The sequence below is a fragment of the Protomyctophum parallelum genome (assembly GCF_964188405.1).
Source record: "Protomyctophum parallelum genome assembly, chromosome: 5".
NCBI lineage: Eukaryota > Metazoa > Chordata > Actinopteri > Myctophiformes > Myctophidae > Protomyctophum > Protomyctophum parallelum.
The window spans coordinates 42,805,658-42,831,846 of NC_139702.1; the positions used below are offsets into that span (position 1 = coordinate 42,805,658).

The 26,189-nt window shown below is 42.4% G+C and overlaps 3 protein-coding genes across 3 annotated transcripts in view; all 3 read right to left on the minus strand.

Moving 5' to 3' along the window:
• Positions 1 to 3,455: 3,455 nt before the first annotated feature.
• On the minus strand, positions 3,456 to 12,829 carry LOC310858756 (uncharacterized protein). Its single transcript, XM_083765011.1, has 4 exons — positions 12,640 to 12,829; positions 8,948 to 9,042; positions 7,559 to 7,589; positions 3,456 to 5,763 (listed from the first exon to the last, which is right to left on the minus strand). The coding sequence occupies exons 1-4, from the start codon at positions 12,707 to 12,709 to the stop codon at positions 5,117 to 5,119; spliced, it is 843 nt and encodes a 280-aa protein (XP_083621137.1). The 5' UTR covers positions 12,710 to 12,829; the 3' UTR covers positions 3,456 to 5,116.
• Positions 12,830 to 15,334: 2,505 nt separating this feature from the next.
• Positions 15,335 to 19,512, minus strand: LOC310858789 (ras-related protein Rab-33B-like). Its single transcript, XM_083765051.1, has 3 exons — positions 19,132 to 19,512; positions 17,085 to 17,263; positions 15,335 to 16,410 (listed from the first exon to the last, which is right to left on the minus strand). The coding sequence occupies exons 1-3, from the start codon at positions 19,351 to 19,353 to the stop codon at positions 16,065 to 16,067; spliced, it is 747 nt and encodes a 248-aa protein (XP_083621177.1). The 5' UTR covers positions 19,354 to 19,512; the 3' UTR covers positions 15,335 to 16,064.
• A 1,467-nt stretch (positions 19,513 to 20,979) lies between these two features.
• naa15b (N-alpha-acetyltransferase 15, NatA auxiliary subunit b) overlaps positions 20,980 to 26,189 on the minus strand; it is a 31,556-nt gene continuing 26,346 nt past the window's right edge. The window contains exons 18-20 of the mRNA XM_083765509.1: positions 23,886 to 24,029; positions 23,675 to 23,772; positions 20,980 to 23,395 (exon numbers count right to left, since the gene is read on the minus strand). Coding sequence (XP_083621635.1) covers positions 23,195 to 23,395; positions 23,675 to 23,772; positions 23,886 to 24,029 — 443 coding nt within the window. The 3' untranslated portion in view covers positions 20,980 to 23,194. The remainder of the gene's footprint in view (positions 23,396 to 23,674; positions 23,773 to 23,885; positions 24,030 to 26,189) is intronic.

A 26,189-nucleotide genomic window follows, 5' to 3' on the forward strand; every position in this document is an offset into this window, starting at 1 on the left:
TGGGAGCATACAGTAGGGCGTCTCTCTAGTCATGAATAACAGAGAAAGTGGCATGTACATTAATGAATGCATTTCATTTGAAGCTGGAGGTACTACAGAGGTAGAAACAGAAAGCCTTGAAGTTGTTATGATATGCATATTGGATGGACAAAGTAAGGAATAGGAACATTATTATTTGTATTACTGATTCTTCTTTGAATTGTTTCTTTCAGACTTGATTGATGGAAATCAAAGTTCCAGAAGGCACATCTGTCCGTCGTCATTTCACGACTGGGCTGTCACCATCACCATAGTCTCTGTGGTTGAAGCAAGTCTTGTTTGACATACTGTACATATAACATAGTATTACATACTCAAAGATTTAGGGGGTAATATTGACTTATCATATAAGTAGAATGGACAAGAATGTATGAAGCCTTTCACTCTTAAACTCTATTCACTCAATTACAGCCAGAAGCTGAACATTTTGATTTGAATTTAATATTAAAATATAGACTTTTCACGTGTAACATGGAGCTAGTGATGACAATTAACTACAGTCTAATGACTCAGCTTAAATCTTTACCGTCTCAACTGTATGGCTGAGCAGCAGGTTGTTACTGACCAGAGACACATCTTTGACTCTGACTGTGTACATACTGTAAGGCAGAATTATGTAGTCAGGGCCAAATATGGTCAAGCATGGAAGATGAAAACAGCTCAGTGGCCTTGTGGTTTGAGTGTCCGCCCTGAGACTGGGAGGTTGGGGTTTGATCAGAAGACTCTGATCTGGATAGTAAGTCCATACGACATACTAGCGTCATGTCCAGGGGGTGTACTTGTACATCAAGCTGCCTCACGCTACAGAAACAGGAGATGGGCTCCTGAGATATGGGCCTCATGGCTCGGCATGGCTTACTTATACTTACTTATAATGGAACATGAAGAAACCATTTAGAATCTGTGCATTGATATGTCTCTCTGAAGTATGTAATAAGCATCTAAACAGTAGTATGGTCTTACTACAGGGGACACATTTGCTAAACCGGCTCCCTCCCTGGCCATTTGGACCTCTCCTTGCACTGCCTCTGCCAAGGCAGCAGGTGGTGGTGGTGCTACTTCCTCTTCTGCTTGGCCTTCCAGCACTACTGATTACCTACTTTCACAACTGGTGCAGTGCCATCCTCGAAGGCTGGAACCTCAGCTTCAGGTTCTACTCCTTCCTCTGCTGCAGACTCTCCTTCTGTATTCACGGCTTTGTAAGCTAGAACCTCCTCCACATTCTCTGTGTTGTCCTCTTCCTTTGTGAGGCCAGCAGCATCAACAACAGGTGCCTTCTCCTCTTCAGTTGCATCCGCTGAAGCTGATGAAGCTGCAGCGCCTTTGTTTACTGCTCGCGTTTCATCCTTGGCCTCTAGAGTTTCTGCAAAACCTTCTAAAATCGATTCGGAGGCTTCAGTGTCGGTCCCATATTCTTCCATTTGCTGGATAGCATTCACAACTGTAGAGCCAGCCAAGTTCTTCACTGCTGAGATTAGATCTGGAAGGGACTCTAAGGAAAATAAAAAATAGGAGGCAGTTAATGTTGATCTCTTGTGCCTCATGTCAAGCAAATACTGCCATGCCCATTGGTATATTATTATTCTCCATTTCCAAGCTGTTTTGCTCTCTAGCAGAAGGCCATGCATTCTGATAGCTTAATCTATCACGTGTAGCAAAGAATACAGCAGGTTAATAAAGCATGCACCTGTTAGTGTTGTTACAAGTTGTACAACATAATAGTACTGCAAGGTATATTGTATTATTAGAAATATTAGTCTTTGTGAAGTGCTGTGCCATTTTTAATTGACCATTCCACTTACCTTGAGTTTACCTTCACCTCTACCACAATCTCATAATAGTAATTTTGTATTGAATCGGAATCGGGAAGAGTTAGTTCATGATCCCTGACCCTGAGTACTTGAACAAAGAGTTAGTTCATGATCCCTGACCCCGAGTACTTGAACAAAGTCTGATCATAAAGCTCAGAATGTTCTGGGCATATAATCCCAGATTACTTTGATAACATTAACAGGATTCAAGATTCAGGATTCAGGATTCGTGTCTCTCACGACAGACTGTTGACTCACGTCAAATTCAAGGAAAAGAGGCCGCTGTTTTTCCTGTATTTTTTGACGATGGGTTCTCAGATTGCAAGAAGACAGACAGGAGAGAGCAGGGTGCAAATGAACATTGTTGGTATTGGTAGCCATTCTGCGACCTCCTCCACCCCAACCACCAGACAAACCGTCTGACTCAGAACTGTCTGCAAATGTAGTAGTATTTATTTTTATCCTACCTTTAATGTGAATTTTGTGTTTTATTCATTAACATTGAACATCATGTACTATGATTTTATGATCTGTATTGTGATGTTTTTGCATCACAAGAATAGTCTCCACTACAGTGTAGAGACTACACTCGATTGTGGCCAGATCAAGTCAAACCAAGACTATAGTCAGATCTGTCCCAGAATATCACCTGATTTCAACAAACATAAATTCCGCCCACTAAGATGGATGAATCAGAGTCCAATTGAGGCCAGATCAACTCAAAGTAGGATCATAACTAGTCAGATCTGGTCCAAAATATGTTATATTATTTCAACTGGTGAAGACGTCCTGGAAATGACGTAAAGATCATCCCCATATATTACATTAAAACAATGGAAAAATCACAGCCCCCTCACAGGATGTTTTCTAGTGTGTGAGGCTGGCTTTTCCATTACTTATTTATTTGAAAGTGAAATATCCCTTTAACTTTCTTTACTTGTTCAACAGGTCATACAATCTTGTAGGTTGTTATACCTGGTTAATGCGTGCAGCTGCCTTCTAACCGTTTGGCTAAATCAACTAAAAAAATAATACAGACCAAAACAGAACCCTAACAATATAAGTGAAATCTCATTTGTTCTTGGAGAGTTCAAATGGCCAATAGGCACACGTGCAAATCAAGGCCAACATATTAAATTCTAAATATAGCATATCTCAACCTTTTTAACCAAGCAACACTTGGCATTCCTAGCCACGCTAATTATACCCTCTGGTGGACAAGACATATACCATACATAGAAACTCAATACTTTGGCATTGCTTTGCTGCTCATCTAACTCTAGTCCACCTGGGTCCAGCTAGGGAGCATCTAAACTATATATATGAAATACGTTTGAGAATTGGGGTCAAACACATGACCATCTAAACTCTAAAGCAACCTTTAATGTGATCTTAACTAGAGATGCACATTAAGGAATGAAGCAGGAGGGATCCTACAGCAAAACGAATCAGTTTGGTGTGGTAAATATTGTGAAGACTGCTGCCTTTACATTATATTATAGGTTATATATTCTGAACCAATTCAAAAAGACAAAAATAAATAAATCCTTGGAAGGTCCAATTACATTTGACGTATCAGGAAAAATGCAATATAGGACCAAAACATGTATAACAATCTCTTTATTGAAGAACTTCAACTTCCCTTATGATTAACATTTCTCAAACATTCGCACACATTTCTCAACAGCAGTGACATAAGTACACAACATCCAATGCCAGGAGATATAGGTGCATGAACGTGGTTCCTAGAGTGTTGTCATTCCACACAAAATATCAAGACACACCAGAACAGTGTCGCTCATAAGAAAACAAAAATGGCTTTGTTGATTTTGAGGAAAAGGCTAGTCAAGAACAGTGAACGGATGATTAACTACCATTGGGGTTAACTGTATGAGAAATACTGTAGGCTATACGTTTATATTCATAATCAGGTGGATTATAGCCGAATGTTGTAAGTAGACTTTACTTGTCAATAGACCAATGTTAATCTATAACAATTAAGTTTAGAATGCAGTATTCACAAGCTGTAAGGCATGTCTTGTTTCATAGTTTGATGAAGCAAATGGAAACCGGCTGAGACTGGCCACAACCAACTGGTATTTTGTAAGGATGTATTGTTCAAGTCACAGCCCTCCTCCAGCACAGGTTGGATATCAGTTTGTTTCAACAATTTGCAAATGGGTTCAGCGCAAATTTGTTGAGATTGGGAAACATCAATCAGTACTTGTGAAATGGCGTCTGACTTGTACTTTTGGAGCACTATTCTGGAATAAAGAAGGATTAGATGGTGACCGTGTCATCGAGGAAACAAATAGGGGCTGCTTGACTTCCGGAATGCAGGTAATAAATAACTTAAGCCTTAAAAGACAAAGAATAATGTCACCATCATGAACCTGCCCAATTATGACCACCACTTAATCCTTCTTATTTCTAGGAAAGGCTGTAAGAACAGCACCTTTAAGGATAAAGAGACACAAGCAGGGGAGGAGGATCTAGCAGACCTTTGGTCACATTTCACAATAAGCTCTCCATCGAAAAGCCGGAAAGAAGCACAATCCTCTCTACCATATCCAATATATTATTATTTGCATAACCTCCATAATCCTTCTCCAGTGCAGTACAGTTGTTGGGCATGCCCCTATGTCTATCTGAATTTAGGAGTCGTGGACCTGGCTGAGACTGTAAAATCTGTTGAAAGCGAAAAACACACCAAGCAGCTACATGAAAAGCTGGCGAAAGTTCAATTTTAAGCGTTCAGACAAAAGTGAATGAGCAAGGTGCAGTTGCATCCTGATTTAAGGGGCACTTAGAACATTTTTCTTTTCTTCTTTTTACAGTTGGTTTCCAAGGATCAGGACAACATTATTTACATTCATCATCTCTTAGTTCAATCCCTTAGATCTACTCCTTATACCCCAAACTGAACACTACCATGCAACTGTGGATAGTGAAAAAAAACTGGCAGGAACTGAATACTAAGCAGAATGGTCCACAATAGCACAGTCTAACCTTGCAACTTATTGTCAAATGTTGTAATATTGGTCTGGGTGGGGTGGCTCGTGGTTAAGGTCAACCAATAAACAGGAACGAAGGACCCCTATTTCGTATGAGTTAACTGAGTGAACGTCCATGGTGTTGGATATGGACTTCATGAGGCTTTAAATAGGGTCAAAAATCCATTCAGTCTAGGCCCAAAGGAGAGGGATACACACCACAGGTAACCCATACCCATTTCCTTCAGGGTGAACCTAGAACTTTTAAAACCTTTATGCTGCCACCTCAGCTGCAGCCGGGGCCTCAGCCTCGGGGGCTGCAGGGGCCGTCTCAGCCTCAGCAGGTGGAGAGACTTCCTCTACTACCGCCGTACCAGCGGGGGCTTCCTCAACCGCAAGTGCTTCCACTGCCTCAGCAACGACGGCCTCCTCCACTGCAGCGGGCACTGCGGCCTCCTCAGCAACAGGTTCCGCGGCCACCTCAGCGACTGCCTCTACCGCAACAGGTGCTGGGGCCTCCTCTGCGACGACCTCTACTGCGACGGGTTCCGCGGCCACCTCAGCGACGGCCTCTACTGCGACGGGTGCTGGGGCGTCCTCAGCGGCGACGGGTGCTGGGGCCTCCTCAGCAACGGGTGCTGCTGGGGCCTCCTCAGCGACGGTTGCTGCTGGGGCCACCTCTGCGACAACTTCTACCTCAGCGGGCGCTGCGGGCTCCTCTGCGACGGGTGCTTCTACGGCAGCCGGGGGCTCTTCAGCAGCCGGGGCAGCTGCGACAGCCTCGGGCTCAGCAGCGGCCGCCTCCGCTGCGGGTTCTGCTGCCGGGGCGGCAGCCTCTTCTGCGGGAGCGGCGATGGGCTCTGCGACGGCCTCCACAGCGGGTTCAGCCGGGGGAGCTGCTACAGCCTCTGCTACTGGAGCTGCCGATCATGGACAAAGATAAAAAAAGGTCGGATTAGGGGGAAGTGAAAACAAAGATTTGCTTTTGCACCAAGATTAGCAACATGCCAGTCACCGTGGTGACCCTGGGTGACCAGGGACAGGACATGCCCTCGAAAGTTTTAATCCTCTCACTTACGACTGGTCTGAACAACTTTGCCTGCCATAATGCCACGCTCTAAACTCTTAAACCCTGGCCATCATAACACTCGAGTTGGGCTAACGTGATTGCTTGAAAGCATATATATATATATATATATATATATATATATATATATATATATATATATATATATATATATATATATATATATTCACTGCTGTCGGGCAGAAACGAGCCAAATAACATTTTGGAGTTAGCTGGGTTGGTTCCCAAAACAATATGTTTTGGCTACACGTATACATGAAGTTATGTTATTTAATTGTTCCATAGAGTAATAAACACAGGTACTACTGCAGGGCTTTAAATTGTATTCTTCGTCCAGCGGTACCCAGGTGAACCAATGAAAGCAGAAGCTTAGTCCCATAACAGACTAGGTTGGCTAGTCTGGGCGTACAGCCATCCCTCCCCCAGGGTACCTCTGTAGACAAAATAACAGACTGAAATCCAACTGGACAAGCCAGATTAATCCATTGAGAATGACCACTCTACCATGTTCATTATTTGGGCGGCACCACCAAATATAGCCAAAGCATGTGCTCCATCCTCAGATGTTCTGTGCTCTCTCCCCATGCTTTGGTAAAAGCCATGCAAACAAGATTCCTGCCTGCCAGCAGTCGAGTCAGCTATGGTAGTGAACTGAATATTATGGTGGCTTGTGTGACATTCCTCCACTAGCAGACAACCGCACAGAACTGACTAAAATAGCCATTTAGTTACTGTGAGTGTAGCCTCGGAAACCCAGACGTTTTTATTTCCAGGGAGGAAAAAAAAGTCTGGGACCGAGTTCACTTCAATTCGGCATAGAGTAGCGCAAACGTCGATCACTCTCTGCTGATTTCTGATCGTCTGCACCTTTGTAAAATTGACATACACGCACACATGTACACACACACGCTCCTCTCTCTCTCTCTGTCGCTCTAAGTAATTAGTCTCATGTCGCGCAGCTGCGCATAGTTTCTCCCGGCGGATCCTGCCGGGAGCTGCCTATGCCATAAAAAGCATAGGTGAGTTCCAGGCTACTGTGAGTGTGACCCATTGACTATATATGCACATGGCGTCCATCTTGCCGGCAAGGTAGTAACTAGGTGAAATTTCCCAGACAGCCCATTCATCCAAACATAAAAGTCATATCTGATCTGTCAAACTCACGAAAAGCTTGAATTATCCTCTATCTGCAAAGTGTTTGTTTCATAAAAATCCACCGTAGACATGTTATGAGCTACTTCCTGGCAAGAAATTCCTTGTAGGTGATATTTTTTAAAGTTTGGAAGTGCTTGTTGGATATCACTAACTGGCCCTGCGTACCACCCGTTTTGAATTTGCACAGGACGTTGCTTTACTGATAACGACTCCGAGTACTTCCAAACTGACAAAATAAAAGATAGTTCCCCTCACTTCACACGGGTGTGATTTTCATATACACGGCCAGCATATAATTTAGGTGCACCCACATACACACAGACCTAACTGCAAGGTACACTGGTACAACAAATTAACATTTTTAGTTGCACTGGACAGACTTTTGGGTGCATGTGTTGTGCAGCCAAAAAAGGGTGACCCCTGGAGCCCTGAGCTTGTGTTGGTGTATGCATTACAGTAGTTCAAATACTCACCATCTTTGGAGACACCTACTGTCTTGTAGGCCTGTGGAAGGCAAAGCAGAATTTCAACATAACCACCTTGCATTGAATTCGTAACCAACTCTGTTGTACTTTAGTGACAGTTCATAAATGTTTGATGTATATACGTACACTCTTGAACAATGCATGAGTTTATCCTAGCCCAAACATTTAGACTATCGTAGAGGTTTTTTCGATTCTGACGAATCTCTCTACGAGAGTCTAAAAGATTTACCCCCAAATATGGTCGCGCGAGCAACGTTTGTGCCTCAAAATCACTCTTACCTTGTACAAATGCAAAATCTAAGCAGCTTTTTCGTTTGCCCCACTTGTCCGGTGGGTGGGTGTCAAACAATTACACACCGTAGGACCGTAGTTTTCAATAAAAAAGGTATTTTAATCCACTCTGTCCATACTCGGAATCTGGCGGCCATCTTGGTTTTCTCTCCATTGTAAATGCGCAACAGAACATTGGCCGCGCCCCTAGCGGCCAGGGGTAAATCTTTTAGACTCTCGCAGAGATTCGTCAGAATCGAAAAAAACCTGTACGTCTAAATGTTTGGGCTAAGTTTATCCTAACAAGCAGTGTCCTCAGAACACACAACAATGCTCTTTTATATGCTTTCCATTCCATACACTGTGCTAATGTCTGTTCCATGACAACAGTTACCACATGGTCTAAATGGCAGCCCAACCCCTATTGAGAGGAAGATGTGCTTGGGCAACAACTATCGCAGGTCTATTGTTCCGATCCCTAATGGATATATAGACTGTTAAGTGAAGGTAATTTGACAACAGAGGTGGAACATATCCTTAATGCTTCTTGGATTCACACACCCTTTTTTATTAATTATGGATCATGCCGGTCATTCTATCTTATGATGGTACACTACTACACGTACAAAACTGCCCCCCTGCCTGCATTCGTATCTTAATTGTTTCATAGGAAAGGGACATTTAAAATAGAGAAAAGGGACTACTTTACTTTAAAGATCTGTCCGCCAGTATATGCAATTTTCATTTTTCCTTGATGAAGGTAAACTATGGGTTTTTATCAACTGATGAAGGCCGTTCACGGCCGAAACGTTGCGTCTTATTTATGGTGTATTGAATAAAAAGCAAACACCTTGGAGCAAACCTGTGTGCAGACTCTCCTCTCTTCACTAAACTATGGGTTAATACATAAAAAGGAAAAAGAAAAAAAAGAAAGGAATCACAGCAGACTGCTGGACCATTGAGTTTTTTGCTGGTTTTTCATTTTCAAACCTTTTCAAATGCATTCAAAGACTGAAAGGGAGACAGAGCGATGAAAACAAACATGAAGGGTCAGTCCCCAGTTGGGGAAATGAAGCTGGAAAAGAGCAGGTGAAGTGGGATACTCACATAGATGGCGGCAGCAGTGAGACCACCTCCACAGATAAGAACGTACGTCATGTTGGACCCACCAGGGATCCCATACGCCATCTGCCGTACAGGAACTGCTCAGACATGGAGAGAAGGAACAAAGTTAAGTAAAGGCCAACAATGTTCCTTTTTTATAATTCAAGTTTCTATTTGTTTTTAAAAATTGTACAAAGCAGAATCAACATTATAAACCTTACAAATAGCCAGTCCAAGAAACGAAACAGTTAAAGTGAAAATATAAATAAAAGCAAATAAATGAATGTTCATATACATCCAGAATTCATCCCATATCTCTTTCATTTTGCTTTCTGCATTTACCCTGGCCAACATTCATATGATGTTATTTTGATAATTTCTTCTTCCATTCTTTAAGCCCAGGTGTTCTGGGGACTTTCCAATGACGCAACAGTATTATGGCAGCGGTAACAAGTCCAACCTTTATAATGGTGATTTTTAGATATGCCAGATACAGCAGTTCTGTCCCCTAATAGACAGAGCCGCGGATCTCTGGGCAACGTCAATCCCGCCCATTTCTCAAGGAATTCCAGTATCCTACACCAGAAAGGGTATACTATGCGCCAGTCCCAAATCCTATGTATATATGTGCCAATTTCTTCTTTGCATTTCCAACATGCCAACAATGTTCCCTTAGAAAAATGACGATGGAGATTTCTGTTCATTTAACTCTGTGTCAGATGGAACCAAATGGACTCTTAAATGAACACTGTATATATTATTGTCAGAATTGTGTAACTTTACAGTGTGTTATTTAGCAAAGTGGATGAATAGATGCGTCCAGTAGTGGCCAAACTAGGATTTTAAACCGCGATGTCAAATACAGTTCATATTAGCAGCCGCCTGATGCTCAACATTTTATCTACGGAATAATTTTATCGACCAATTTCAATATTGACTCTTACAATATTGTGTATGTGGCAAACCTTTCCATTGAGACATAATAGAATAATATGTGACCTGAGTAATTGAACGTGACCTTGTGCTCATGTACTGGCATCATCAACAACAAACCTCAACTCATCACATGTCAAAGAGTGAACATGACAAACCTAACGGCAAAGGATCTGCCAACATCACTTGCTTAATAGGCTGTTAAGAAGCTTAAATAGGCTGTCGATTTGGTAGAGAGCAGTAGTGACGTGCTACTTGTGCACTGACTGACTGCACTCCAGTTAAAGGATTATGTGGTGTTTTAGAGGATTTCCACTCCAGTGGTGCATTTAGACTAGAGGATGGCATAAATAAAACCATCCTCCCGGACACTGCCATGCACTATCTAATGCAAGATATATCTCCCTTTATGGCTCTCTCTTCCTCTGTCCATTATATTTAACTAAATCAAACAGATGAACAATGATATCTTGTACTCGCTGCTCCCTGCAGATTAAAAATAACCCCACACACACAATTTCTAAATTAAATTATTGGAGACCTGGGTTCAAGTTCACATTTTATTACAAAGCAAAGGTTCTCTCTTGCCGACAAAAAAACTGATTTCCAAGCTAACAAAACTGTCTACATACATGTACAGTAATGTAGGTGCGTGTATAGCATGGTGGGCACATATACTACAGCCTGGCTAACCTAGCTGTAGCAGTGTGGGAAATTCTGGGAACACAATGTACAGCAGCCCAGCCTCCCTCCCCCTTCACTCATGCTCCCTCCCCCTTTGCTCATCCCCCTCCCCTTTACTCTGTCTACTCTACAGGCTAAGTGAAACACATTTCTTCCTGTGCCCTTTCTGAGAGCACACATTTCCTATCTATATAAAGATGAGAAATATTGACCATGTATCCAATGGCCAATTTGCTCAATCAATGTCTCACTGATTATTTTTATGTATTTTCACAAAAGCCATCTAATGGAGCTTTTTGTCACAAAAGACCAAAGATCTGGTCTGACCAGTTATCCCCCCCTATAATCTATAATCCATATATAATTTATCTGGTCTTGGCTGAATGGCAATAACACATCTTTAATTAAGACCCCTCATTTAAGAACTCTGTATATAGAGGACTTTCTTCTCACAATCATGCATTACAAAACCTCCATAAACCACTTAAACCCTATAAGGCTTTTCAAGTTCACCACCATTGTTAATCCGAGTGCAATGTCTAAAATGAATAGTGCCTTGTCATGGATGCTGTGCCAGCCATCCATCCTTAGCTCTTCTTCTAATACCCATGCAAAGTATAAAGCTATAATCAGATAATCCCTAGGCAGGTAAAGCCTGTCATAAATAACACTTGGCACCAAATAACACAAACAGCCAAGATGGCTGCCAAACATGTATGTACCAATGTTGTTTGTGTGGTGATCGAGTGACTGATTTGACATTGGGTTGTCCACATGCTAGAGCCATGCGTGCACACAAGCATGGAGGACTGGTATGTGCTTACATCAGGAATTCAGGATGATGATTTACAGACAGACAAGCACAACTTGGATAGGTTGGTCAGACCCTAGTCCATAGGCTATGGACTGTCACAGTCTGTGTCTCTATATGTTATGCAAGTGCTATGCCTCCTCTTTCTGCTGGACAGGGGCCATTTTCTTTTCCTTTGGCATGCATGCAAATGCACACATGTAGAACCCTCCCACTATGGAGGCTACCAGTTTTTCCTCATAGGTAGGCTACGTTGCTATGCATTATTACACACAAACTAGGCCTCAGAACCATGGCTATACTTTTCATCTCCATTTATCTTTGGACTGAAAAGTCAGCAAAATTACTTTCTTGCTGCCCCTGCAGACAAAGATGATGCTGTGTCTACAGTTTAAAACTGGCATCTTCCAAACTTTGGATGTGTTTGCTATCAGCTTCTGAACACTTAAGTGTCCGAGTCTAAATTGTCCATAATCATGTGAAAAGGTACAATATCAGTGCATTAAACAAATTGACTCCATAGTGTTTACTGTTTTATGGAAGACGAAGAGAAATCTATGGTTTGTACTGAAATCTCACTATGCATTATGCTTTTAGACAAACTGAGACATATATTCGACGCTCAAGTTCATGTTTAACTCTCGCCCTCTGTTCAATCAATAGTGGGGCCTGTTCCTTATTGTCCTCGTCGTCTCCAGGCCTACAAATAATGACACCAAGTCCTATAGTGTCAGCAATCGTTAGAAATACAAAGTGCATGATGGATGCAGCACAGTTACATAAAGGTTTATCTGATCCGTTCCTTTGTGGCAGCGATGTGCTGTTTCATAACAAATTGTGCAGGACTGCGTGTTCCCGAAGCGACACACCTCCCCCATCGCAGAGGTTAGAATAGGAGCTATTCAACCGACCGCATGGCGATATAAATCATAAAAAGTGCATTTATTATCACTAGTTTTATATTTTTGACAGAGGCAATGCATTCAATATAATCACTAGATCGACTATCCGTCGTACAAAGGGACGTTAAAGGGTGTTCTAATTCATTTGCAAACGGAACAATTAGACCATGGGCAATCCCAAGAAATAAATTAGTAAACTTAATTGGTAGTGAAACTTGATTTAGGCCTGACTTGGACATCTTAATTGACGGGCACGTGCACATTGCACAAACATACCACGGTCATTATTATGATGGTTTAGTAAATTAATGTACATGATCCAAAAGCTAGTCTCTAACGCTCAACGGGAGACAGTTAAAACTCACCATTAGATGATGGTTTGACTGCCAACCGTGCCAGGGGCCCAAGTTTCTGCCATGCCCGTCTACAGAACATCTTGGTTCAGTCACAGTTCGGCCTACAAACAACAAATTAAATGAACCAACGGTGGTTGCGTTCGACAGGTTCTCCCCCAGATGTCACTGAACTGAAGAGGTGAGCATCAACTGTTTTTTGTGAGACCGACTGCAGAGCAGAGGAGAAAACACATCACACACCCCTTCATGTGTTACGTCACGTCCCACGTGTGCGAATAACATGGGTCCTTTGGAGGGGGGGTGGAGGGTGTGACAATGATAATAGACACAGTAACACAAAAATTGAACACTGTGTTCTATTGTAAGATTGTAAAAAATCGTGAGAATTTGACTCATTAATGAATTAAAGAGCCTGGCTTTATAGGTTCAGGACAGGTTCCTCCTCAAATGCATTCCCGCAGCCAATTCTCAATTTCTACATTAAGATCAATGAATATTTGCTATGTTACATTCTCCACTGCAGCTTTGCAACATTCCATAACATATCTGACTCCCTAATATGATGGGGGAAAAACAACAACAAAACCGGTGGAAGAGACTGATTAGGACCTGTAGTGGATTGATTGGATTGCTATATGCTAATGCTACTGTCTACAACCTACATTACAATGTCATTGCACTGCCATAGGTTGCTACTGTAAACTCACATCCATGTGCTTGACATGATGACTTTCAGATATGACCTAGCCTATAGCTATAGCCCAACGACGAGAGGTCGAGAGATAATCCAGGAACAAGAAACACACATCAGAATGAAAGAGAGACCCCTGGTGGCTTTATTTATGCTGAACTGGGCATATATTCACACCCTGGTTTATGAAATGTTGGCTAGTGTTTTGAAAGTCACATCACAATCACATTTCAAAATTGCATATCATGTTATATATCTGATTATTACCTTAATTATCCCAAACATAAGCGACTGCTATTAATAATGTTTTAGTCACACTCTTATGGTTGTCATTAGTATAGGCATTACACACTATTCAGACAAAGCTGCACCGATGCTTAAATTCCAGCTGGGGTCACTCTTTTATCAAGGGAACTTGCTCAGTTATCTCACCGCCGGGCCTCAGTGAATCACCACTTGGAAAGGTATTTAAGGGCCCAAGCCTGAAAGGACTCTGGTCCCCATTTAAAAAAACAGACAAATCCAATAGGGCCTAATGTAGCCTATTTGTCTGTTGTTTTTTTCTTCTTCTCCTCCTTCTCCTTCTGCCAAAAAATAGCAGTTCTGGCTGAACCATGCAGTCGGTTTTCACGAAACTTGGCAATACTATGGTAGAGGGCTATGCCAAACAGTGAGGACGCGAAGCCCACGACCATTGGCCAAAGGGTGGCGCTATAGCACTCAATTGAAAATGCAAACTTTGAACCGTTTGACTGTCAGCAATAAAACATCAATACACATGTGTCTCATCATGTCAAACAAGTTTCGTGTTCTAACTTTTGGCCTCTGACCTTAAGATCACCCACCATTTTGAATTATATGAAAAACAGTTAAATCTCTATCTCCACCCGGGATCTGGCCACAAAAGATCATGGGATCTATTGAATGTAAATGAGGAGGTAACAAACTGACATATTGAGCCTACGACACAGTATGGCATATCCCCTAGTAGTCAGTTGTTCATTCAGACAAACAGAAAACAACTACTGTGGCCAGATGTAATTTCCTGGGGTCTAGTAGGATTATAGTAAATTATAAGAAATCGCTGTAAAAAAAAAAGAAGTAAAAAAATACATTTAGCCACTTGTTCGAATGCCCCCACCCACCTGTCAAAAATAGCGTTAAAACAAAAGAAAGCAGCAAATGAACAAAAATGAGTGATCTTTTACTTTCTCTAATAACCTAAAACACAAACTACAAATACATAAATCTGGGGTGTTCTTGATAATCACTGGCTGCCCTACATGACACTGGAACAATCTTTTGTGATGGGGATTGTCAGTCTTCTCTGGACTAAAATAATGAAGGTAGGTGACAGATGATACTGCAGAGATCTACCAGTTGGCTGGTGAATGTTGCACCAACATGCCGCTGCAGCCTCACACGACTGCACACACAAACACCATGCTATTAGTATAGGCCTACTGGTGCTGCCAGACCATTGTCTGTCTGAAAACATTAGGCAGAAGGCAAGTTTTCTCCTGTCATGTGATGGCTTCTGAATCATCGGTTAGACACAAACACAGCCATTAACACACGCGATGCATTCTCCAGTGCCCACATTTCTCATGCACAAAATGTACTCTGATGTGAACATCATCTGGACATGGTGCTGTTATGTGAGCAATATCTATTGGCTAGTTAATGAATGGTAACCTCTCAGTTGATGTGCCTCTGCTTCTAAAGGCCCTATAATAAAAAACTGTATCTGAAAGTCATTTTATGTATGTAATCTTAGATGTATAAGAATGCACAGTATGGATAGGCCTATACAGATTATGCATTTGATCGGCCTTCAAATACAGTTGCAGAAGCTGGATGACACTTCAAAACCAGAGAAATTATAATTGAAACATTGATTTCAAACCAAGTAACACAGATTTTCAACATAAAACAATCAAACCTACTCAAAAGCTAACACATTTTCCTTCAATGTTTAGCAGCCTACTCATAAACACTTCAGAAACGTTGTGGTTCGATTCCCACTACAAGCAGACATGCAAAAAGATGCCCCACCATGATAAAGGAAGGTGCTTCAGATAAAAGCATCCCGACCAACATGTTAAAGTACACATTATTTTATTTGACACTGAACAATCATCTACCAATGAAATCACAAATATACAACATATTTCTAACCAATATACACCAAAGTTAAGTGAATTAGAGGAAATTCCATTTTAAATGGTTCCATTAGTTTTATATTTGAGTCTTCAGGTATAAAATCAATAAATCATCATATCACTAATCTTGGGCTGAAATGAGCCATTTCCAAAATTTTACATTTTCAGAAAATGTGAGTATATTGTTAGATGTCATTATATTATCACTGCTTTACCCAAATACAGCTCAAGTGGTGGTTTTGTCCATCATTGATAACATCTGACAATGGTGATCTCCAAGGTCACAACAATGCATTTTGCATGAATTAATGCCCTGATGCTTCATGACACTGCTTATATAGGCCTACAATAACAAGCAGGACTTTAAATATTACAATAACTTCTGCAAAGAGGGGTTCACAGAGTTGCAGTTTCAGTAAAACTATAGCGAGAGAAATGCTATATGAACTCATTTCTTGTCACATAATTGCTCTCCAAATTAATTTGTAAAGTTTGTTTATCTTCCGTTCTGCAGCAACTTTGCGCGCGCACACACACACACACACACACACACACACACACACACACACACACAATCATTCTCAGCAAGTGCAGGCCCACAGGTCTTTCTCTGCGCTCTTCTTTGCTGGTAATTTAAAAGAGCCGCTGTAATAGGGTTTCAGCACGGAGGGTGTTCTCTGCCTCTTCGCAGCCAGCCTGGCAGCTACGGCAATGACAATGGTTTCCGCCTTATCCTCACGGCATGGCATCTTTTTCTTGTCCCCTCCTCTTCCGTTCGTCCCCCTGTCTGGAGGGCTTTTGGCAGATGTCTCAAACAGCGTCATGCCGTGGGCCTCTGCAAACGTGTGGGCACGCTCCCAGTTCACCTGCCCATCCGACCTGATGGCACCGTGCTCACGAAGGTCACTCTTATTGCCCACTAGGAACCTGGGAGAGGACAAAAGACAAGAAAAAAAAAGGTGGGAACATAATTGGGGAACAGATGCCCAGCCTATTCATCAGTTTAAGATGGAGTAACATGAAATATTTAATTGATTATTATTATTATTTTAATTATGCAATTAATCATGAACCTATGTCTGGCCAAAATGATAAAGCTTAGACAGACAACTGACAACCAATATGATTTATTATCCTGACAATATCCAGGCAGACATCATGCTTCCTTCTATGCATGAGGAGTCCAAGCTGCTTCTTTTCACCTAACGGGGGAGTTTCCCCAGCCGGACGTAGTGCATGAAAGGAATACGTTATTCCGACCAGTTCCTTTCCCCTCCATCAAGCTCCCCGGCTGGCCAGGGGGAGGTAGTTTAGAGACGAGGATTACTGCATGTTTTTTGTGAGGGTACCTACCCTAGGGGACACACAGAGAACATGCAAACTTCACACAGAAAGGCCCTTTTGTCAAACCCGCCTCGGGTATGGGCACTGATGATGCGGAGTAGAGAACGCTCCCCCAGCGGGAATTGAACCCAGGACCTTCTGTGAGGCGACAGCACTACCAACTGTGCCACTGTGCCCCCCCGTCACCCTGTGCCAAGTAAAACGCATCTTCTTCATGGTCATGTCATGGCACTCTTTGCGAGGCATTGTATTTATACCTGGGTATATCCTGGCCCAGAGAATTCTGCCTGCATTCTTCTATCCACGCCGACAGGCCACTGAAACTGGCAGGACGGGTGACATCATAGACGAAGAGGACAGCGTGAACATTACGGTAGTAGTGCTGTATCATAGATTTACGGAAGCGCTCCTGGCCAGCAGTATCCCACAGCTGGAGCTGATGAGGGGAGGGATAAAATAAACAGTTATGTTGCGTTCACACTGGCAGATGCAAAAGATACAAAGATACACAGCATTATGTGTAGCTATTTTGTAGCTTTGTAGCTGTTGTAGCTTTTGCAGCAGCTACAAACGTCGGATGTATCTTTGTATCTGCATGTCGCTGGCTTCCATTGAAAATTAATTATAGACTGTATCTTTGCATTTGTCCATGTGGACGCAGCATAAGGCCTAAATAACAATCACTTGTCAAAATAACAGATTTCAAACTAAACATATTCAATAAAAAGACAGGTGCGTAGGAGAAGGACAACCAAGTGCCTGACGTCATGAAAATGAAGCAACGCCTGCACACCGTCTTCAAATGCAGTAAAAATGTTTTATAGGGAACCAGCAACGTTTCGGCCTACACAGTATAGGCCGAAACATTGCTGGTTCCCAATTAACCCATTCTGACCTGAGATCAGATTCATACGAGGTTTCCGCCGGACACACACTGGTCTGATTAACCCATTCTGACCTGAGATCAGATTCTAAAAAAATGTCAGTCGTTCTTTGATTTTTCAAAAATAGCTAAAGCATAACATGATGCCGACACCAAAATGGGTGCCCGGTCAGAATGGGTTAAACATCTTCACTGCATTTTATTTTGAAGATAGTGTGCGGGTGTTAATTATTTTGGCCTAATGGTGTATAATGGTTGTATATTATGTAATTTTGTTCAGCTTCATTTGTTACCCATTCAACTATTTAGAGCCTACAAAAGATCTCCACTGTCTTAAACCAGCTTAGCATCTTCATAATTCATATGCCAAATATAGGCTACTGTTTGCAAACCATGGTACAAACACACTAACTTGGCAATAAAACATTTATTGTAACGATGTAATAGTTTTTGATCAACATTTAAAAATAACTATATGGTTCAGTAGAGTTGGAAACTAATCTTCTACAAAATGAATATTCTTTCCCAATACTATTACAAAAGGAAACATTTCTTACTGATTCTGATAAATTCTTCCCTAAACACAAGTAAACAAAGCCTAATACATTCGCTTCCTTAATCCTTATAACTATCATGAGGTTGTTATGCAATGTCCAATGGAAAGAAGAACTGGTCAACCAACATGGAAAAGCATGACTGAGAATGACCATCACGAATGGTAGGCCTTAATCACTAGTATCACTATTCACTATAAATCTATAAAATGATAGAATAGTGCTATGGTTTCCAAATAGTCATTGCAGTTAAAAGGATATAGAGAAGAGAATACTTGTTGCTTTTAATTAAGTCCTTGGCAGACATTGAGTTAACAGTAGAATAAGGCCATTGAGGTTAATGGGTAACACAACAAAATATGACCCGGAGTGGGCTTCGTTTTCCTTCGTTTTCCACTTCCAGCAAGACTGCCAGCTGAACCAACACTTGTAGAATGCTTGTTAAAAGCCTTGTTGGAACTGTGGGTAGCTTTTTCGTTTTCTGCTGTTTCTTTTGATTAGGTAGGTACCGTATAAGTTTAGGTCATTGAGGGTTTGATTAACTTCCTTAAAAAGGAACTCTGGCTTATTAGCCCAGGGATCCTTTTAAAAGTGTCTGGCTATCAGTGTCAGCCTAGCCTGACACTTTAAAGTTTAAAGTGTCAAAGTGTGTTTAAAGTTTAAACCCTCTGAAGACTGAAACTGAAAAAGCGGTTGCTGGTGGCTCTTGGGAGCTGGAAACCAAGGTTAGTCCCAATACATTTATTTGATTTATTTTTACAATTTTACCACAGTAGGCCTGCCTACTAGACTGATTATTTAAATTTGTGCCACTTGTCAAAAAATATAGAACAATAATAAAATAAAATAAAAAGTTTCTATCTTTACCTTAATTATCTCCCCGTTGATCTCCACTAATCTCTCACGAAAGTCCACGCCGATGGTGGCCTGCGTACTGCTGGGGAACTCTCCGGCACAGAAGCGGTGGGCGAGGCAAGTCTTCCCGACGCCCGAGTCTCCGACCACGATGATTTTAAAGGTCCGACACCGAGCTGGCAGCGACGAAAGGCTGCTGCCCAGCGAGTTGGAGAACTCCAGTGATGAGTCCATGATGTCTGTGTCGGCCCTTTGTCACAAGTATGGAGGAACTAACTACCTACTAGGCGTGTTAAAATGATCGATGATCCAAATTTCAAAAGGTTCCACAAGTTAAGTGACTCGGAACAAGGCACTACTTTGACACTCTGTATTCTTCTTTACACGGGGTTTTCATTCATAAAGTGTGAGCAGCGAGTACAAACAGCTGTTTTGGGATCCTGGCGGCCCGCCGCTTCATTTGACAGTGTAGGAAGTGGGTGGGGTGGGATGTTGGAGGGAGGAGTGTATGTCCAAACACAGGGGTAGGCCATAGGTTCTCAAAGTAGGGTCCGGCGACCCCCAGGGGTCATTGAGGGAGTTCCTCCAGGGGGTCTCCAACTAAATGATAGTTAGGAACCAAATGGACCCTTATGGGGCTGTAGTGTACAGAGTCACTGAGTGTGTACAAAATGGAACCAAACGGACCCTAACGGGTCCATTTGTACACGCTCAGAGTTAAATTAACATTCATTTTACGATATAAATTGGGGTCTCAGAGATAGAATAGAAATGCCATTAAATGGGGGCCCGTAACCTAATACACGTCAAACTGGGTGTCCTTGAAATTTAACCCTTGAACTGGTTGAGAATCAATGCTAGAACCGTAAAAATCTTCTCTTAAACGGAGACCCCCATTTGAAAATATATGCCAGGGATGTGGACCCCTGGCATATCTTTTCAAATGGGGGTCCCCATGCTAATAAGTGTTAATTTGGGGGTCCTTGACATGAAAGAGTTTATGTCCAAACACAGTATAGGCCACAGCCTGAAATACAGAGCTCCCAACATGTAGCCTGCCCTACTGTATAGTGCTATGGCAATAGAGCAACATGGTATGATGAAGTACAAGTCTCTTGGTCACACATTTTTGTTGTACTAGACTGGTGCCCAGCTGTAGAGCACAGTCAGTAACGAATAAACGATGGAAGTTGGAGATCCATTCCCCACCCGGCTATGCAATACCCATTGTACCCATGTCAGTGAACATGTGGATCTGTCTCTCTGTGTCCCTTTATTCCTATATATGAAGTTCTGTGTCAGGCATGCCCAAATATGGAGGGTTGTGATGTCAGAACAGGCCAGCTCCATATATGGACCCTGGGCAGGGGCCCTGTCCAGAGCCGGTCAGAGGCGGTTCTGGACAACTGTGGGTCCGACAGACTCGACACCGGGCACTAAACTCCCTGTGGGAGTGTGGAATGCGTGTGCCGAATTTGAAGTCGGTGGGGCGAACGGTTCTCGAGTTACGTGGATTAAAGCCATACACACGTGTACAGACAGACGTACAGAGACATGGTGCATTTATAGACATCATTGCAATATGAATCATTTGTAGGGCGGATGTGACATCATTTGGTGAAACCAGAGTATTTAGCTGCCACTGAACAGCCATTGGCCGGTCTTATGGTCAGGTGACTTCACCATCGATTCTGTACCATGCGATTATGCTGCATCACCTGGCTAATCTGTTAAGTCAACATTACTGCCTTAAACATGTGTTGTTAGTAGGAATAAACATAGAAGCAACTGGGAAGTGGCATAAGAAAGGGGTGGAGTCAAACAGTTTGTTTCTACACACAAAAAAAGGATTGCCTGCCATCAAAACACAGCCAACCACAGATGGCCAATTTAATACCGTTTTTCACCAATAGATGTCACTGGTCACACAATTTGGACGAGACTCAACAAAAATGGATAAATACTGATGCCAAAATGTATTATTCCTTTTAGTTTTAATACAAAATTCAGATATACATCAGCATCTCATATTCCATCTTTCACATTAGAACCCAAATTAGAGGGGAAAAAAAGGGAGAGCAGGGATCAAACGAGCTGAAAATAAACTGGAAGGTGGAGAAAAGGAAAAAAAAGCAAAACAGACAAACCTGGTGCTTTATACCGTTTACCTTGTAACATCTGTCACCATGGGCAACAGGTGGCTCCAACTTAGCTCTGGTCCATAGCCCCGATGCAGTTGCATTCGAGCTATGGGACTTTCAATGAAATGCAGACCAGCCTCGACTTCTGCTAAAATAAAAATAACGTTTTCACTACTCACCATGCACTCTAAGCCCCCCAGCACACGTATAAAATGCACTTTTTGCCAGAAAAGGAATTATTTTTTACGGGAAGAAAAATACTTTGTTACTCCACTGCGACCTCTACCGATATTGCCAAGAGAAAAACTCTTGGACAAGATTTTTCCTTCTGGTGAAAAAATTAATCCTTTTCTGGCCAGTGCAGTTTATATGTGTGGTGGGGGGCTCAGAGTGCGTCCACTGGGGAAAGTAGGCTTTCTAATGACCAAAAGTCTTTATATTGGTATGTAGTGAAATCAAACATTTTATTTTAGCAGAAGTCAAGAGGCTGTGGTGCATTTCATGCGAGGGCAATGCATTGAAAATCCCGTAGCTCTAATGCAATGGCAGCAACGGCATTAGGGCTATGGACCAGAGCTAGCTCCAACTCTGACCTTTGACAAACCATTGTGAATTTCAGACTGGCCGAGATGAGCTCTCTTGGAGGAAATAGGATGTAGTGGAGGCTCATTTCCATATTGACTGCTTAAAAAGAAAAAAAGCCCTGGGTAAATCATGCAGATGAAACCACTTGATGACAGTGACAATTATAATACAAGTCATTCTGCAGAGGCCCAATCTATTCCAAAACTCGTGGATCAAGAAATGATTAGCATCGATAATGAGTTTAAGTGCCCTGTCATTTCATTATGGACTAGACAAGTGTCTATAGTATTGCTTAGAGCTACCAAACTCTTTCAGAGCTACAGTTTTAGGAATTGCAGTACATTTGGAATTGAGCACAACATACAACCTTTTGACAGTTTTTAAACCTGCGCTGCCTTTGAGACACAGGATTAACACTCCAAAGCTCCCCTACTACCCCAAAACTATACCACAGAGCTAGGATTTTACCACAAACTAGTGCCAGCAAGGAAGCATGAGCAAAATGTTAAACAGAATCTGTAATCCGTATGGGAGAGAAAAAAAAAAAAAAAAAAAACAGAGTACCGTAGATGAAAATCTTGTTAATCAACCTTTTCTACAGTGCCATTATCTCACACAGATGAAATCGTTTTATGAGTGCTGATGAACCAAGGGTGTCAGAAACAGAAACTTCGCTACAGCAATTAAAGATGTAGAGACACTCGTGTGTATTGGAGGTGCATGTCTGAAATTTGGGTCTTTTGTATGTTATTTAGCTTCCTTACAGATCCAGTCAACTAAGATCTCCGTTCTGCAGTGACGACGTATCCCCTTTTTCTTTTCATGTACATGTTTTCGTTTTAAAACCTGGAGAGAACACTGGTCAGAACACAGGATGCGACAGTTCATGTGCACGACACGTCAGAGCATCGTTGTTCGTTTACCTCCAAGGAAACAGACTGCCATTTGTCCCACCGTCTTAGTCTCTAAGAACAGTTTGTCAATAACAATAGTTTATTTTCAAATTTAGCGTAGTATTTTGTCATAAAAAAACAAACAATGGCCATTATGTCATCTTCCTCTCCCCCCTCCCTCCCCTCTTCCACACGCGCGCACACACACACACGCACACGCGCACACACACGCACGTAAGCACACACACACACACACACAGTCCTGATTTTCTCCATGTGGGACAGAGCCAAGCCATGCCAGGCCAGACCATATGGAGCTCAGCCAAAGAACAAAAACTCCTCTTTTGCTTCTCTTGTGTCTGTGCTCTACAAAATGGCCGCCGGGCATTTCCCAAGGTTCTGTGCTCGGCCTGCTTCCGTTTCGTCTCCACAGCTGCTCGACCTCTTGCACACACCTCACATCTCGTTGGCCAGCTCCTCGGTCTCCACGGAGATGTCTCCGTTGACGACGATCTTTGTGTTCTCCTCGTATCCGGGGGGCATGAAAGCTAACGTGTAAGGGTAAAGCTTGTGACACTCTGCACGATACGCCTCCGCCCGCTCCTTATTGTCGCCCAACGTGCCGCTCCGGAGGTTCTCCAGGACGTCTGTGCAGATCTGACACAGGGAAGGGCGGGGAGAAAAATAAATAAATAAATAAAAAACTATGAAGAGGCAGAAGACTTGAGTCGTCATGTACATTTTAGCCATTTAATTTACTAGAGTTTCCTGAACTACACTAATTCCAATTAATTAGCAATCAGGTGAATAGTTAGTAAATAAAGCAATATCTTCTACTTGGAATGTTTCAATGGAATTATAGCCATATAGTCATCACTGTGAGTAATTGAAATAGCAGTCAGGACTGCATTGCTCCGACTAAGAATGTACGCTTACTGTTATGGTTCTATTGTTTAGTGACTCGTCGAGCGCGGTGGCCAGTTCAGCAGCCTTCGTCTCCGTCGACGAGTCCAGATACGCCATCATCTTAGCAGCTGTAATGGAATGAAGCCGGAACAATGAATAAAATATGATAGCAACAGCAACACAGATGCACGTTCTCTTATGAGCTCATGCGTGTAATCTGCATGTGTAAGAGAGGCCCTACCAGCCAGTCTGTGGGGTATAGAGTCGGCATGCTTGGTGAGGAAGGCCTGGTTGAAACTCTTGGCATTGCTGTCTCCGAACAGTCGCGCGATCTCCTGCTTCAGGACCGTCCCCACCGCCTCTGGCAGGTCTCTGCTCTCCGACACTGGACGGAGTGAAAAGGGTGAGAAGGAGATTAAGGAAGGGACGAGTGGAACAAATTATTTGAGATGTGGTGAAATGTGAGAGGATGGAAAGGAGGTGTAACATTGAGTGATACTTGGGTTTGTTGTAGAAACGTTAGCTCTTAGCTGTAAGTCATCTTAATAAACTCATTTTGGACCAGACACTGAAACAAACATCAGTACAATATCACTTAAGGCCAGGGTTCCCATACATTTTTACCAATGAATTTCCAAAACCTTTCCAGAATTTAACCCCATTTTCAGATCTATAGAACAATCATTCAGTGCAATAATGAGTCTCTTAGTCCTATGTGCAATGCCAAAAGAAAGGCAGTGTAGCAAAAATAAAGCATAGCATATAGAATGGTACAATCCCAGTCGAAATGTCTTTCTTGCTACACCACCTATAGGATCACGCTGCAGCACGTTCTGTTCTTTTTGTCACGTCCGGTGAGTGTTGTTTTTGGCAGCAAATTTTGATTTTAGTTTTAGTCTCTTCAATAGTTTATTTAGTTTCAGTCACATTTCAGTCACCTGGAATGTTTTAGTGTTAGTCTAGTTTTAGTCGACTAAATATCATAAGAATTTAGTTGACTAAATCTAGTTGATTTAGTCGACTAAAATGTATTATGGCGGGCCTTGATGCCGTCATAATGACCGTTTTTACACTTGTGAAAATAGCCGATCTACAAGCTCCCTGTGTTGCGCTGCGACGTGTTGAGCTTGTAGATCTGCTATTTTCAGCACGCAACAAAGTGTAAACTGACTCATACTGGATCTCTTGTCCACTAGTCCCTTTCTAACATTTTAGTCTAGTTTTTATTTTGTTGACGAAATTGTCAGTATATTTAGTCATCATAGCTTAGTTTTTATGTCGTTTTTGTCAGTGAAAAAAGGTAGTCGACAAACATAAATTTTTTCATCATCATACTATAATTCAGTCAATGTCTGAATGTCAGAAACACCGCCGTATCTCCTCATTGCCTGCACCAATCACTCCCACTTTTCACACAGGCAATGACCATATGAATATGGAGGTCTTAACGAAGCCCTTTTTTCGATTTGACACATTAATGATTAATAATTAATTTATTAGTGAATTAACCTCGCACCCTCACACACCTCCGCCCCTTAGCAACACCTGCATCACAGGCCACCGTTCTCACCGTTACCCCACTGGCATGCTTCCTCTAGCTACCGCCGCAACACAACAAAGAGTGCCCTATACAATTTGGCGCCGCTGACGGTGTGTGTGTGTTTTGCATCCTTTGGCCGTCTTCTCCTACTAAACTACACCGTTTGCACACATCTCACCATGCACAACAGCAACAGCTAGCCTGTCCACACATCAACCACTACTTTGCATTCATATTCATGTCATATTTACAGTACTACGGCCTTCACAGTGATCGGGATATTCTCAACCTATGTACCGCGTCACTTTACTGTGCCGTTTGATCTGTCCAGGTGTGCCGCGAGATTTGTCTGAAAGTAACACTTTTCATAGCCTAAAAATCTCGGGGCACATCAGCGTTAACGTGCTGCGTTAACCCGATAAATAAATATCGGGGTCTCACTCTGCACAGAGCCTCTGGGTCTGCAGCGGCCAGTAGGAGGTGTGTGTGTGTGTGTGTGCACTCGCGTGTGAGAGGGACGATAAACAGTCAGCAACACGTAAAATTTCTACTTCTACTAAAGAAAGAGGCAGCGATGGAGCCATAAGTCCATATCCATAAATTCAGGGACATAAATTGCGCAAAATACTGTTAAACATGACGGCAGCAGCCTGCTGCATCCTCCTAGCTGTTGTGTGCTAAGCTAAATTATCATACGGAACCACAACAGTCAACACGGCTTTGACCAGGGTTGCTACATTGACTGAGAGCAACCAGATCTATGAAAATGTTAACAGGCCAACAAGTGGCCCAGGCCGTAGCGTAACGGTCTGGGCACCGGACTGGTGATCCAGTCGCGGTGTGCCGCGGGTTCGACTCCCGGACCCGACACGGCCTTTACCGCATGTCATCCCCCCATCTCTCTCCCGTTTCCTGTCAGCCTACTTTCTATCCCTTAAAAAATCAATAAAGGCGTAAGCCGCAAAAAAATATCTTAAAAAAAGAAAAAAAACAGGCCAACAAGTC

What these genes read in the sequence shown, in the direction of transcription:
- LOC310858756 (XM_083765011.1), bottom strand. Translation starts at nt 12,709, where the DNA reads ATGTTCTGTAGACGGGCATGGCAGAAACTTGGGCCCCTGGCACGGTTG. An exon ending in AGTCAAACCATCATCTAATG is followed by an intron (nt 9,043 to 12,639) that starts GTGAGTTTTAAC and finishes ATGTCTGAGCAG; the next exon opens with TTCCTGTACGGCAGATGGCG. An exon ending in TCACTGCTGCCGCCATCTAT is followed by an intron (nt 7,590 to 8,947) that starts GTGAGTATCCCA and finishes TGCCTTCCACAG; the next exon opens with GCCTACAAGACAGTAGGTGT.
- LOC310858789 (XM_083765051.1), bottom strand. Translation starts at nt 19,353, where the DNA reads ATGGACTCATCACTGGAGTTCTCCAACTCGCTGGGCAGCAGCCTTTCG. An exon ending in TCAACGGGGAGATAATTAAG is followed by an intron (nt 17,264 to 19,131) that starts GTAAAGATAGAA and finishes TCCCCTCATCAG; the next exon opens with CTCCAGCTGTGGGATACTGC. An exon ending in CTGGGCCAGGATATACCCAG is followed by an intron (nt 16,411 to 17,084) that starts GTATAAATACAA and finishes GTCCTCTCCCAG; the next exon opens with GTTCCTAGTGGGCAATAAGA.